The 16,100-nt window shown below is 41.3% G+C and overlaps 1 protein-coding gene across 4 annotated transcripts in view; it reads left to right on the forward strand.

Moving 5' to 3' along the window:
- LOC141087889 (A disintegrin and metalloproteinase with thrombospondin motifs 2-like) overlaps positions 1 to 14,559 on the forward strand; it is an 851,362-nt gene extending 836,803 nt beyond the window's left edge. For 3 of the 4 annotated variants that reach the window (XM_073573737.1, XM_073573739.1, XM_073573741.1), the window contains one exon: positions 13,334 to 14,559. In XM_073573737.1, the coding sequence (XP_073429838.1) occupies positions 13,334 to 13,773 (440 nt within the window). In that variant the 3' untranslated portion in view covers positions 13,774 to 14,559. Of the gene's footprint in view, positions 1 to 11,268; positions 11,359 to 13,333 lie in introns of all 4 variants that reach the window. The other variant, XM_073573740.1, reaches the window with a different exon arrangement.
- Positions 14,560 to 16,100: the final 1,541 nt, after the last annotated feature.

The following is a 16,100-nucleotide window of genomic DNA, read 5'->3' on the forward strand; positions in this document are numbered from 1 at the left end:
ACTGTAAATATGTTTGCGCTATATAAATAACTATAAAAATTAATATTAGAACACAGAGAAGCAGGATGGAGATGTTAATTTTTCGTCATTGATGCTCACCATTTTGGTGGATTCCTCAAAGTTTTGGAGGATGGTACATATGTCTGACATCCATGTCCACTCCTGAGATCTTATGTGTGACGTCAGAACTGAATACTGACAACCTTGTTGATGCTGGTACACTAGTCACCAACTACCCTCTTCTGTTCACAAATCCTTTCCAACATCTGCAGTGTAGCGTTCCAATGCCTGAGGATATCACACACCAGTCGGTGAGCCAGAAGCTGCAAGCACTGCTGAAGCACGGCAAGGGCGAATGAAACTGTAGCTGACTTTCTAAAATGGGTACGCAGAGTGTTCTACTTTTCCTAGCAGATCTTGTAGCTACATGTTGCTTTTCAGAAAATGTTGACCAATGAGGTTAAGCGCATGAGCTAGGCATGGCACGTGTGTGAGCTTGCCTCGCCACTGAGCAGCCTCCGGGTTCCAGCCATTGTCACACAAAACCATGCCTGGCTGTGGGTTGAGTGGTGGCAGCCACAGATCTGCCTGCTCTTCATCATTGTGCGGTTTGTCACATAAGCATATTAGCTTCAGCACAGCCTGCTGCCGCTTTGATGAGGCAGTGCTGCAATGCTTCCAGCTTGTGACTGATGTGCTATTTTTGGAGATGGAGGCTGAAAAGAAAGAGAAGGAGGAGGTGCAGGAGCTGTAGACTGTGTGGGCAACCCAGATTGACTTAGGGCCCGCAATACTCGTGCTTGGGAGGATGTGCACCATACCAAGGTCAGAGTGGATCCTGGCTTCCACTATGTTAACCAAGTGTGCCCTCAGTGAGATGTACCTTCCTTGATCACATGCACTTGTCCACATGTTTGTGGTTAGGTGGACTTTCCCAGTAACAGCATTGTGGAGGGCACGGGTAATTTTGTGGGACACGTGCCAGTGTAATGCCGGGACGGCACACCGAGACAAATAGTCCCGCATGTTCATGGCCTCGGGGTTATCCTCGACTCTGCCCTCTCTTTCAAGATACATATCCAAGCCCTTACCTCCTCCTGCCCACTACAACTCGAAAACAATTCCTGGATCCGTACGTTCCAAGAAAATTCAAAAAAATTTGTGCATGCCCTCATGATCTCCTGCCTCAACTATAGCAGCCTACTACTCTCTGGGCTCCCCTCTAGCTCTCTTGCACCACTCAATTCTATCCTAAATTCTGCTGCCAGAGTAATCCAACTGTCCCTCCATTATTCCCTAGCCTCTCCTCTCTGCCAGGCCCTTCACTGCCTTCCTATTGCACATAGGCTACAGTTAAAAACCCTAACTATGACATACAAAGCCTTCCACAACATGTCGCCTCCATACATCTGTGATAAGGTCTCCCAATGTCTGACTGGGTGATGACTTCTCCGCTAACCCTGTGTGCCGTCAGCGAGATGTACCATCCCTGCCCACAAGCACTTGTCTACGTGTCCGTGGTTAGGTGCACTTTCCCTGTAACAGCATTGTTGAGGGCCCGGGTAATGTTGTGGGACACGTGCTTGCTTGTGTAATGTTGTGACGACAGACCGATTGAAATTGTGGTGGGTGGGGACCAAGTACATTGTGACAGTTACCGCCATCAGGTTGCGGAAAGCTTCCATCTCCCACGAGCCTAAAATGCAACATTTCGAGCGCAAGCAGACGAGAAATGTGTGAATTAAGTATTGTCAAGTTGGCTGAGTATTTCCGCTTGCGTTCCAACGACTGGGGTATGGACAACTGAACACTGCGTCGGGACAAGGATATGGACGTGCCTGCTAATGGTGTTAGTTGACTTTGTGTGCAAATACAGATGCAGGGCAGGAGGCATCTTTGCATGCACCCTGAACAGGGGTTTGGCTTGCACGCACAACAGTGGAAGAAGCAGTGGTATCACCCACAGACACTGTTCATGGAACCTGGTGTTCAACCAACAAAGTCGGGTGCTTTGCGCCTGATCATGCTGGTGGTGGTAAGGCTGGTAGTTTTGCTACCCACGTTGATTCAGGCATGGCCGGTGGTGCAAATGGTCTTTTTGGGGCAGAGTCTTTAAAAAACAACAACAGTGTTAGGGGGACATCCATTGTCTCTCTCTCCCACACCACCTCCTCACCTCAACACCTATCTTTCGGTGTTCCCCAAGGCTCAGTTCTAGGACCCCGACTCTTTACCATGTACACCTTCGGCCTGAGACAGCTGATGTAATGACACGGTTTGCAATATCATGACTATGCCAATGATACTCAGATCTACCTATCTGTACCTGATATCACCTCCTTACTGACCAAAATTACACGTCTTCCCGCTATATCATCCTTCTTTTCTGCTCGCTTTCAAAAAGTGGACATGGACAAATCAAAATACATCATCTTTCAAGCATCTCCCACTCAGTAGACATGAGAGCTGTGTATGCATCATTCAGTACCACTTTAGTAAGAGGGAAACTTTGCCCAAGAGAAAATGATTTTCCAGACATTCACAGCGTTTTTTGCACATTTTTTGCAGCTGTGATCTTCATCTTCTTGGTGTGGATGTGGTAAATTTCATCAATACCATCATCGTTGATATCTTGTAAAGAGGAAATCTGGTGTTTCCAAGGGAACATTTGGTGGCATTCCTTTAACAGTGTTCGTTACACTCGGAAAAATAATTTTCGACTGGTACAATTGGATATTATTGGTAATATGTATGGGTGAAGATGAAGAACTTTTGCCATGGGTGTGTTTATAGTTACATACTATGTACTCCTCTTTAAACTTAATTTTTCATGAGCATCCATCAGTTTGTTTGGTTTTCCTCCAACACTGATCTGTTTTCTCTAATTCAGCATCTCACGCACATGTTGCACTTTGCTCTTTATACAGACACTTGTGTCTTTGGCGTCATATTTTGGATGGGCATTTCTTAAGCCGAGTCTCACACGTGCATCTGTTACACCGATCTTCCGACGGGCGACGGGCATGAAACCCATTCTGGTAATTGGTGGTGGCTAAATGACGAATCATTATAGGCTGTATCCTGGATCTCATATCTCCCATAGCCACTGCTGTTATTAATCATGTATGTTCCCATTCCTGTCATCACCATGCCCCTTTTCCTGATCACTTCATCCAACGATTCGTCCGCCATATTTTTACTAAAATCCTGCACCTTCCCAGCAGCAACTGTGCATGAAACCATGTAACAGTTTTGCAAGGTGTTTATGATGCCCCACCCCCCAAAAAAAGGCCACACTATGTTGATATCTACCCCCAGGGGCAAATGTTTGTCAGCCCATACATATAGTGCATGGGCATTCCAAATATAGATGAAACGCTCCTTTGTAATGTGAATTTTTTATGAAACTGTTCTGTCCCCACCAAATGAAGCAGCCTTCATGTAGCTATACAGGCAGCTAAACCACTATACCAGGGTCCAATAAGGAGACTGTAGGTTGAATCTGTGCTTTATTGAATGTGGTGGTATGTTGGCGCAGTGAAACTACAAACAAAAACATATGCATACAATCAGTACTGGGTTCATCAGGGATTCATATATACCTAATACATCATCTTCACTAATAGCTAACCAGGGGGAACTAACTAAACAGGATAGTATGAGACAGGAATTGGATACAGGAAACATAAATACATACCAGCGATGCTGTCACAAGGGGAAGAGAAATGAGATGCTTCCTGAATGCAGGCAGAAGTAAAATGGTGGACTGGAGGGAAAATGGGGCTGCACTAACCATAATTCATTTGCAAAAGGCTACCAGGGTGCATTGCAACCTTCCCAGAATGCACTGCTAACGGAGGGAAATGGGAAAATGAAAGTAAAACACACAATAACACTGCAGCTATGACTCTGGTCACTAGATGGAGCCAGAAAACACTGAAAACATTTAACAAGCAGATAATCAGGGATGTGTCATAATTCTTTGCAGCCCATCCACTCACTGCATAAGCAATAACATCATAGGAGACCCACTGTTTAACCCCTTAACCCCCACGGGTGGTTTGCACATTCATGACCAGGTCAATTTTTACAATTCTGACCACTGTCCCTTTATGAGGTAATACTCTGAAACGCTTCCATGGATCCTGGTGATTCTGACAATGATTTTTCGTGACATATTGTACTTCATGTTAGTGGTAAAATTTCATTCAAATAACTTGCGTTTATTTGTGAAAAAAATGGAAATTTGGCGAAAATTTTTAAAATTTCGCAATTCTCCAACTTTGAATTGTTATGCCCTTAAATCACAGAGATATGGCACACAAAAAACTTAATAAGTAACATTTCCCACATGTTTAATTTACATCAGCACAATTTTGGAACCAAAATTTTTTTTTGTTAGGAAGTTATAAGGGTTAAAAGTTGACCAGCGATTTCTCATTTTTGCAACACCATTTTATTTTTACGGACCACAACACATTTGAAGCCGCTTTGAGGGGTCTATATGATAGAAAATACCCAAAAGTGACACCATTCTAAAAACTGCACCCCATAAGGTGCTCAAAACCACATTCAAGAAGTTTATTAATCCTTCAGGTGCGTCACAGGAATTTTTTGAATATTTAAAAAAAAAATGAACATTTAACTTTTTTTCACAAAAAAAAACTTCAGATTCAATTTTTTTTATTTTACCAAGGGTAACAGGAGAAATTGGACTGCAAAAGTTATTGTGCAGATTGTCCTGAGTACGCTGATACCTGATATGTGGGGGGGGGGACCACTATTTCGGCGCATGGCAGAGCTCAGAAGGGAAGGAGCGCCGTTTGACTTTTCAATGCAAAATTGGCTGGAATTCAGATCGGACGCCATGTCACGTTTGGAGAGCCCCTGATGTGCCTAAACAGTAGAAACCCCCCACAAGTGACCCCATTTTGGAAACTAGACCCCCCAAGGAACGAGTATGCTGATACCCCATATGTGGGTGTAAACGACTATTTGGGCACATGGCAGAGCTAAGAAGGGAAGCAGCGCCATTTTACTTTTTTGGCTGGAATTGAGATCGGACACCATGTCGCGATTGGAAAACCCCTGATGTACCAAAACAATGGAAACCCCCCCAAATGACACCATTTTGGAAACTAGACCCCCCAGGGAACTTATCTAGATGTGTGGTGAGAACTTTGAACCCCCAAGGGCTTCACAGAAGTTTATAACGCCCGGGCGTGAAAATAAAAAAATCGTATTTTTCCACAAACATGATCTTTTAGTCACCAATTTTTTTATTTTCCCAAGGGTACCAGGAGAAATTGGACCCCAGAAGTTGTTGAGCAATTTGTCCTGAGTATGCTGATACCCCATATGTGGGAGAAAACTATTTTATGGGCACACGTCGGGGCTCAAAAGGGAAGTAGTGACGTTTTGGAATGCAGACTTTGATGGAATGCTCTGCGGGTGTCATGTTGCATTTGGAGAGCCCCTAATGTACCTAAACAGTGGAACCCCCCCACAAATGACACAATTTTGGAAACTAGACCCCTTAAGGAACTTATCTAGATGTGTTGTGAGCACTTTGAACCCCCAAGGGCTTCACAGAAGTTTAAAACGCCCGGGCGTGAAAATAAAAAAATCGTATTTTTTCCACAAACATGATCATTTAGTCCCCAATTTTTTTATTTTCCCAAGGGTAACAGGAGAAATTGGACCCCAAAAGTTGTTTTCCAATTTGTCCTAAGTACGCTGATACCCCATATGTGGGAGAAAACTACTGTATGGGCACACGTCAGGGCTCGGAAGGGAAGTAGTGACGTTTTGGAATGCAGACTTTGATGGAATGGCTTATGATGGCATTTGGTATATAATTGATTATCCTCGATAAAAATGTATAGGTCTAGAAAATTAACGTCGATAGTACTTGCTGTTGCTGTAAATTCAAGACCAAAATCATTTACATTTAAGTTGGTAATAAATGCATCTAGTTCACTTTGGGGGCCTCTCCAGATGAATAGGACATCATCAATGAATCGTCGCCACAGTACTAGGCTAGAGTTAGTAGATTGAAAAACATAAGACTCCTCCCATTTGGCTACATATATATTCGCGTAGCTGGGTGCGAATCTTGTACCCATGGCTGTCCCCCATGTTTGGAGGTAGAACTGACCCTCATACATAAAGTAATTATGTTCTAATATGAACATAATACTGTCTAATATGAAGCGAGATTGGGTTTCCGTGTAGACGTTCAGTTTATTAAGAAAGTGTTCAACTGCCTCACAGCCCTTAGCGTGGTTAATTACTGTATATAAGGACTTTATGTCCAGGGTACCCAGAATAAATTCACTACTCCATTGAACTGTTTCTAATACCTGGAGAACCTGGGTAGTATCTTTAAGATAAGCTGGAATGATAGACATGCACTTTTGGAGATGGACATTGACATACCGAGATAAATCGGACGTTAAACAATTAATACCCGAAATTATGGGTCTTCCTGGTGGGCAAGTAACATTCTTATGAATTTTAGGAAGGTGGTAAAACATTGCCGTGCTGGGTGTTTTATTAAAAATAAAATAATATTCCTTCTTGGTGAGTACTCCCAAAGTTTTACCTCTTAAGGCTAAAACACCTAAACTCTTGATGTACCATTGTGTAGGATCATTTCTTAATTTTCGGTATGTGAGTTCATCGCCAAGAAGGCGATCAGATTCATCCCGGTACATTTTTTGTTCTAAAATAACGATACCCCCTCCCTTATCGGCAGGGCATATTATAATGGCATTATTGGTCTGCAAATCAGACAAGGCCTGTCTTTCCGCATTGTTAAGATTTTGGGGAATATATTTAAAGTTAATTTTTTTCATTTTCCTGATATCCCGTGTGACCAAGGATTCAAAACTGCAGAATGCATTAGAATATTCATGAGTAGGGTGGAAAACAGAGGGGTTAGCTAAGTTTGTTCGAATGAACTTAGACACATCATGCTTATGAAAATAGGCAGTCTCTGGTCCTTTCTTAAAAAAATGTTTTTTAATGGCTAAATTCCGTAAAAATTGTTTCAGACTAATATACAGATTAAATGGTTTTGAAGTAACAGTTGGTGCAAATTTTAGCCCCTTTTGCAGAAGTGACAACTCATTGTCAGATGGCGTATAAGAGCTTAAATTAAAAATTCTCTGAGTGGAAGAAGTATGTTTATTTTATTTTATTTTGGAGAGTTGCCTCCCCCTCCTACCTCTTTTGGAATTCTTGTGTTTCTTGCCTGAAAAAATCCCATTTGATTCGCAAATGAGGGGTGGGACCCTTACCATTTTTGTGGGGAAGGTTAGAGGCTTTTTTAATAGCACCAATTTTTCTATTAATGTTATTCATGTTGTTATTATTAGTGTTTAGACCTGTTTTTTTGGGGACAGTAGTGGATCGTTCCGTTGGTAAGGGTAATGGACCTGAGTTGTCGCTTAATACTCTACTAGTAGTAGCCATATTTGGCATAGTAGGTTCCATATTCCTTGATTGACAACTCAGTCCCGGTGTTTCCCTTAAACTTGGAGTTACACTAACTTCCTCTAGTTGGGAAAAACGATTAGTAGTCAGAATGGAGGTATTTAATATTTCTGATGTTTGCTTGGAACCCACATTTGGACTGGATGTAAAGGATAAGTTAATGACCTCCAAATTTTCATTAGGGGTACCCCGATATGGTCTCCTAGTTTGAAGATCCCTAGTATATGTGGGGACCGGTGTATATTGGGTTGAGTTGGTATTAGCATATAGTGAGAAAGCTAAAGACTGTTCCAGGTCATTTTGCATTGGAGTTGAATTATATTCATCCAAAACTACAAGATCAGCAAAACCATGATGTGTACTAGTAGATGGTGAATCTGGTTGCACTAAAAATGGTTTCTCATAAAACTCACTAGGTACATTATCCCTCTGGAATTTCTTAATTTTTTTTAAACATAATTTTTTTCTTTTTCTCTTATCCTTGACAATATATTGTCAGACAAAGTTTGAAAACCTGACAAGTTATTATATTGATGTAGCTGATCAAATAATTTAGTGACCTGCTGACTACTTTTCTCTAATTTCATTGTCCGCTTCTGAATTAAAAATTGAAGCGTTCTATGAGAAAATTCTGAAAACATTGTATCCCATTCCAATTGAATTTGAGGGTCTCCAAGATCACCCGCTAAGGATTTATATAATATCAGTCCCTTAGGGACAATATTAGCTAGTGCATACTTGTTTAATGAGGCTAAATCCCACATATCCCTCATTTCAATGGTTAGATATTTCTCCAATGATTTAAATAAATCTCTCACTTGGTCATCAACACATAAAGATGGACTCTTGGAAATAAATATTTCTTTAATGCATGTATATCGATGTTCCCTGTCCAATTTCAAAGCATTGAGGGCCATAGGTGCTGCCTGGGTGTATAAGCACAGAACCACCAAGGGTTAATATAGGAAACAAAAATGATCACAATACACCGGCGCTCTCAGCAGTACCAACCAAAGCTGCAGGTGCTCAAGCCGTTACTGTGCAAATAACTGGCAACAGTAATGAAAACAAAATACAAAGAATAGTGCACCGCGCTAAAGCTGCTGCTAAACAAAATAAAAAAGTTGTCTGTTGACAATAACAGGTAACTGAAAAAATTAGATCAAAGTGCTGCCTGCAATTAAAATCACATTTATGCCCTATTCTTTATTTTTCATTCATTTTTTTCATTTTTTATTTTTTTCATTTGTTATATCTTTATATTTTTATATTTTTCTATTGTTAAACTCAAACTGTTTTGACTCATCAGTTTGTGTGTACATAAATTTTAAAGTTTTTTGTAGATATTTTTCGATTATATATTTTTTAATCATCTATTTGTATTTTTCTAATAAAGTGTTTCACAAATTTTATTGCAAATTTGGAATTTTATATTTGTGCATTCCAAATCCTTGGGTTGAGTGCATCAGGAGTATTAGTGAGTCCCCTCTAATTGACTTTACAGATCAAGGAGGGCTCGTCAGTGGAGGGGCGTATACACCGTTTTCATATTTAATGGTATGACGGCAGCTGGGCCAACAGCCCTGACGAAGAAGGTCCGTGTACCTTCGAAACGCGTTGGCGATCGGCCCCTTGCAGCTACCGTCTTTCCATTCCCAGTTCCCTGCTCTAGGTGACGTCACCCAGACCACGCCCCTTCCACAATCCGTCACTGCTAGCGGCGTTCTCCGGCCGGTGCACGCCGCGTGCATCCAGACCTCGGTGAGGGTAGGTGGGTGCCTTTCAGGGGAGGATGCTCTCTGGACCCCAGCCTCCCTCCATTTTTCCAGCATTCTTGAGCACTGACATGCAGCACACTTTGTGGTATGCCTCAGTTCACACTGCCCGCATTCTCTAACCATATGTAGTGCAGCGGGGTTGGTGCAGTGTGATAGACAGGCAGTGACGACAGTAAAGTTCCAAAACAAAAGTCTCTTTAATGTTCAGAACACTCACAAAGTACAAAACAAAAGGATATCCTCCGGATTGCAGCCAATAAACACGCCAGTCCACTTCTGAGACCGGTTGCCGTAGGTGACTTCCTCTCTGTGTATGCTGTGTTTGCCAGGCCTTTCAGCTACCTTTGCTGTTTGGCTCCGCTGGCCTGTGTTGCCTCACACAGGTGAAGCTCTGCAGAGCCTTCTTGTCTGCATGCTTGCCAGACCAAACAAACACTGACCCTCACAAACCCAAACCCTTTACTGCAGGGTTTTTAACTGGAACCTGTGGCCATGGGCCACATGGAAAACCCGACCCAAGGGAGGAAGGAAATGGACTGCCCCACTACCATCCTGTAGTCCATTTCAAAGCAAAAGAGCCGAGAGCAGGTTTTCACAGCTATGCCTGTGACTGCAATGCACTCCCATGGCCTCAATATGCCTCCTTGCGCATCCTGGGGGGGGAATACACAGCGCCCCCTACATGTGACACCAGTGACTGTCTCACAAGGCATACACTGTGGTCATACACTGCGGGCATACGGCATGGCACATAATAAGGGAAGGAATGCCATTTGGAACACAATTTTACTAGAATTTTTTGTTAAATAATTGTCATCATAGGTTTAATTGGAACATTTTTTCAGTCGTTTACGGCTTGTTTTTTTTTTGCTTCTTTTTCCAGGAAAAGCTACTTTTCCTGAGTAACTTTTTGAATGCAAGTTTCATAGGAAGTACAGTATTTTGCAATACTAAACATGTATAACTTTTACATTTTTTTAATTTTGCTTCCAATAATATATAGAGTTTAAAAGGTCAAAAAGGTGTTCTGTTTTTTTTTAACATGGATTTTTTTTTCTTTGTTTACTTTGTTCTACCTGTGGATCTTGAGCATTTTACACTTATGTTTTATATAGCTGAGGCTACTTTCACACTTGCTTTGTTTTGCAGCGCGTTTTTCCCGCAAAAAAACCCATGGGAAAAACGCATACAAATGCTGCGTTTTTTTCAAGCATTTTTATGGGCATGGATGAAAAAAACGCAGCGTTTTTATGCGTTTGTATGCGTTTTTAGTGCGTTTTTACCGCGTTTGCGGTTTTTTCCAACATTAGTTGGCCCCTCACACTAACCCAAACCAGGACTTTACTAACCCTAACCCTAACCCTTAACCAAACCATACCCTAACCCTAACCCTTAACCAAACCATACCCTAACCCTACCCCTGACCCTAACCCTTAACCAAACCATACTAACCCTAACCGTAACCCTTAACCAAACCCTACTAACCCTAACCCAAACCCTAACCCTAACCCTAAACCTTAACTAACCCTAAACCCTAACCCTTAACCAAACCATACTAACCCTAACCCTAAACCCCCTTAACTAACCCTAACTCTAACCCAAACCCCTAATTTCCATTGTCTAACCAATGGTCAACAAAAAAACGCATGCGCAAAAAAAGCATACATGAGCATGCCAATGCGCACATATGCGCACCCATAGACTTATAATGGGTGTCTTGCTGTAAAAAAACGCATTGCGCGCATGCATTTTTTTGAGGCAAGTCGGACGCCCAAAAAATGCAACAGGATTTTGTGCGCCCAAGCGCACACCACAAAAAAACGCATGCGCGTAAAAACGCATACAAACGCATGTGTATGCGCACATAAGCGCATCCCATGCAAAATATAGGAAAAAAAGCGCATGCGTTTTTTAGCGCTAAAATACAGCGCAAAAAAACGCAAGTGTGAAACCAGCCTGAGTGTTTTTCAAAATTTCTACAAATCCATTACAGGTCCAGCCCATGACAGCGATCTTTTCTCCCCCTTCCTTTCACTCTCGGTGAAGAGATAACAGCAAGGAGATTCCCACTGTGTAAACCTGTGTAAGTCATTCACGTTGCTTTTTTTAATGATTTATTTTACACTGTCCCTATGCTAATCAGAGCACAATGTTAGTGCCACCCATGATCTGGCATTTATAAAGGCTGTGTCACGTGTTGGCATGGCTGTGATGGTTCTAGAAATGCCCACAACCTAAAAGTTTGACAAGCCCCCAAGAAGCCCACACAAAACGCACGTCGGGGCTGCACCGGACACACGCTGACAGGCAAACATGGGTAAGCAGGGCATCTCCTATCATTACCTTTCCCCTAAGGTCTGTGGCATGTGGAAAATAGTATTCACTTGAACTTACTCCTACTTCTCCCATGTAATCTCTATCTGACCAGGGGTTTCTCTTTGCATATTAATTTCACCTTATAAGCACTATACACTTTGTTGCATATACCTTGTGCCAAGAGGGTTTGTTTGAGGTATAGGGTACTTGATTCCTGTCAGTTTGCCCATTCTGTGATCTATCCAGCGTTTTTTGTGTCCTTCACACATAAGCTTTCTATATGCCTTGTCTGTTATAGCTGTAAATGACGATAAATGTAATTTTTTGTAATTTATATCATAATAATCCTTGCTATATTTTTATAATATTTTGGACAATGAATTCGTGAATTCTTGTAGGATTTAACCTAAAAGTTTGTAGATTGGCTGCACTGCAGTCTTTTTAGCAAACTTTTTGCGGCCCCGAACAACAAAACGGACTTCTTGGGAAAAGTCCGTGTTCGGAGTTTGGACATACTAGGTGTCCGGTATGAATCCCGATCTTTACAGTTTGGGTTCACTCATTCCATCTGTTTCTTGTTGGGAAGTAGGCGGCTTATTTTCTAACAGTATGTATTTAATCTTTTATTTTGTGGTTGGTTTTAATCACTCTGGAATCTTTTTTACCTACTGTAGGTAATATACACTCTTCTGCCCTCTAGTTCTTTAGGAGGAACGTGAAGCACTCAATGGATTTTCAGGCAACATAGGTCCGAGTTGCCATTGTTTAGTCTGTGGTTAGGGCTATCTCAGCTCATGCAGGAACCACTAGGGACTGCAAGGTCAGGATCTCTAGTCTGTACAGGAACCAGCAGTGTCAGTTGCAGATTTTAGTATGTTACCTATTTTCCCAAATCAGTTGTTACAGTAACAGTATGCAGGTATAGGGACAGAGTCTCTGATCCTGCTTGCCTAGCCAACTACGAGGAGTCTCTGTACCCAACCTGTACTATCAATACACTGTTACCTGGGAAAATGTCACTATGCAGTGAGGGAGAGAAGGTTAGCTGTGACAACCATTCCTTACTTTCAATTTTAATCCTCTGTAATGATAATGATCTGATAGACTGACACTAAACTGATCACTTTTCAGAAAAGATGTAGCGAATAATCTATTTACAGGAGCCTGGTCCAGAAGCCATATAAGTATTCTGTGCCTGCCAAATAGGAACCCAGCGAGTTGCCGCTTACCTGCCGTTACCCGTGGCACCTCTTCTGATCTGTAGGTGCAGCGATGTCATAATTGCGTTGTGAAGCTTGCATGGTATTGCGCTCAGTCACCTAATGAAAGAGCCGTCAGGGATGCTGCTAGGAGGTGATTCGTCAGGCATCTGTGCTATCCATCAATTTGCTCATCTCTATTTTACAATAGTTAGGAGGATAAGTGGTCAGGGAAAAGGCTACAAGATTTTAGATTAAGTGATATGATTGTTATTAGAATTATAGTGACATGTAGGATTAATAGATAAGTTTCATCAAAATGTCTTAAAAATGTTTAAACCATGTTTTTATACTAAACAGTAGGTCATTTTTTGAGGATGCACTTTCCTTAAATGTAGGTTCTCTCTATCTTGAGTGCATTGTACCTGCTCCACTCTGCATAAACATTTCAATTGTTTGTATACTTGATACGTGCATTAGTAACATTTTTACATATTTAGCCTTTGAATTTGTAATAATTATAGTAATTTTTTTCTCTTTTAGATGAAAACTGTCTTGGGGATAAGTCCGTTTTCTGTCGTTTGGAAGTGTTGGCTCGTTATTGCTCAATGCGGGGATATAGCAAATTGTGCTGTAAGGCCTGCAATTCATCTCAAAATTCAAGTGACAATTATGCAAAAAATAATAACATTAAAAATATTTCACCAGCAATTCCAACTCTTCCAAGTATTCCATCAACCATATCTCATACCCCAATTTACAGCACAATTTACAGCACACAGATGTCTAGTAGAAACGCAAGTGACAATCTGCAAGACACCAATAGAGTAGATCTGTCCTACAAGACCAACAGACTTGACAATGAAGTTCCCCCTCCTAATGCCCTGCCACGCAGAAGGTCCATGTTTGAAAAAACAAAAAACCAGAGGATTCAACAACTGATTGCAGAGAAATTGCAAGAGGCTAAGAAGAAGCTGCATTAATGTCAACTCAAGAGCATTTTCTACGAAAATGGAAGAATTGGCAATACACAAGACTCACAGACTGTCCAAACCATTTCTGACATTACCTTGTCATCCAGTTGTAGCAAATATTACAAGTTCCAGGTAACATTTTCAGGATATAGATTGACATTTCCTTAAATAGGTTGGTTTTACACTTACAGTATTTTTGCGGGCCGATTTTGTGGCCCCAATAGCTTTCCTTGGGGATGCAAAATCGGCCCGCAAAAATTCAATGGTGCGCTGTGTGCCATACGGCCGTGAGGGCCATATATACGGCCATGAAAAAATATTGAGCTTGATCAATATTTTTCACGGCGAGTGGACACGGCGCCCATTTAAATCAATAGGGCTGCAAAAACAATCCGGAAGTTTGTTTCTGCGGCGCTCCGTCACTTTCGGTTTTGCGGAACGCCGTTTTGTTTCTCCAATACTATTTCCATAGTATTGGAAAAAACAGCGATTCGCAAGCATTTTTTGTTGCCCGTTATTGCGGTACACCACAAAAAATGCGGCGATACGGCCCGCAAAAATGGGCCGCAATAACAGACTGCAAAAAATGCGGTAAGTGTAAAACCACCCTTATAATAGTTACAAATCTACAGTGATCATAAAGGGTAACAACATTGTTTACAGATGTTTTTGGTGCTGTTTTTTATCATTTTGTCTACATTTACTACAATAATACTATTGTCACATGCTCATGTAAAGTGTAAATCATATCTATTTCTGTTTGTAAAAATATACAATTAGAACATTTTGCAATGATTTTTTTGTGCTGCTCTCATTTTCTCAGACTGAATGTGTTTTACTTTTCACAGTGATCACTAATATATTATTTCCTAGCAATTTTCTTTCTGTTAGATCTGACACTTATTTTTGACTTTTCAATACAAAAGTGATCCTAGCTTTTCGTTATCATAACAGCTTATTAAGCTAAAGGTTATAAATTACCTGAATGTAATGATTATTTAAAGCTATTTTGTTCATACAAAGGATATATAGTTACTGTAAGTCAAATTGTGTGCAAGTAGTAAAGTTAGGTAGCAGTTAAGGTAAAAAATTACGCTTATAGCTTTTCCTGGAGTGTTCAATCTGTGGAAATCTCGTCAGATGTTTCTACAATAGTCAGTCATCATATGTACATCCCATCTACCCTGATACCGTCGCTCTATGAGCGTCAAATCCTGGTGGAATCTTTGGAATCATTTTGATATGTACGGTAAGTTGTTTTTTGGTATCCACCTGTTCAGACTAGTTCTCGTTTCAGTCAGTTATTCTGTTACTTATAACTAAACTTTCTGACTGAGCACACCGCCCTTCACCATGCAGTGATTTTAATTACATGTAATCACATCAGGTTCCGACCAACTCATAAATGTAGGCTTTACCAAGAGAGGTGTTAAAATTCACCCACACATTCACAGATTAGCCATAGGTAAGTGTTCACACTGGGCAGTTAGGTCAGAGACCCATCCGATTCATGAGATTACCTTGATGATGGAGGATGGGCTCACATTATTTGGCCAAATTATGTGCTATGCATCTTATGTGTATTTTTCCTAAATTTCAAAAGCCATTTTGCTGTTCACACTTCATGTATTTCACATTGATATGCTTTAACACGATTGAGTGAAACCATTTTTGTATTTTGATATGTTAGTTGTTTTTGGTATGCACCTGTTCAGACTAGTTCTCGTTGTTTCAGTCAGTTATTCTGCTACTTATGTGCCATACATATACTTCTCTATGTCATGAACGTGGTTTGTGGAACCACTGTGCCACGGACCGTGGAGAGCCTGGAGGGGCGTGACTAAGTGATCACCTGACTATTCGCTAGATCCTCTGATGGTGAGATTAGACTTGGCTCCCGATGAACGCCAGGTACCCCTCCAGGACAGAACATCGGATGCACAGCAGCTGGACCCGAAGAACAGACAGGATGAAGCAACTGGCCGAGCTCGTGTCAGAGTGCAGCAGACAGAGTTGGTATCAAAAACAGAGTTTGTGTCAGAGTGCAGATAGCAAGATTTGCTTCAGAGTGCAGGCAGAATTTGCATCAGAGTGCAGCAAGTTGGATTTGCACTTAGAGTAGCTCAGGCAGAATTTGAACTTAGAGTACTTCAGACAGGATTTGTACTTATAGCACAGCTGGCAGGATTTGTACTTGTATGCGACCTTACACAACATAGACAGAAGCAGGAAGGTTGCTCTGGCACCTCCCCAGTGGAGAGGAAGCAATATATACATAATGCCTCAAAACCTTTGGCTGGGGAGGAAATAGCAAGTGCATGCACTGACCTTTTAAT

The sequence above is a fragment of the Dendrobates tinctorius genome, unplaced genomic scaffold, assembly GCF_039654945.1.
Source record: "Dendrobates tinctorius isolate UK_male_01 unplaced genomic scaffold, ASM3965494v1 ptg000036l, whole genome shotgun sequence".
NCBI classification, from domain to species: domain Eukaryota; kingdom Metazoa; phylum Chordata; class Amphibia; order Anura; family Dendrobatidae; genus Dendrobates; species Dendrobates tinctorius.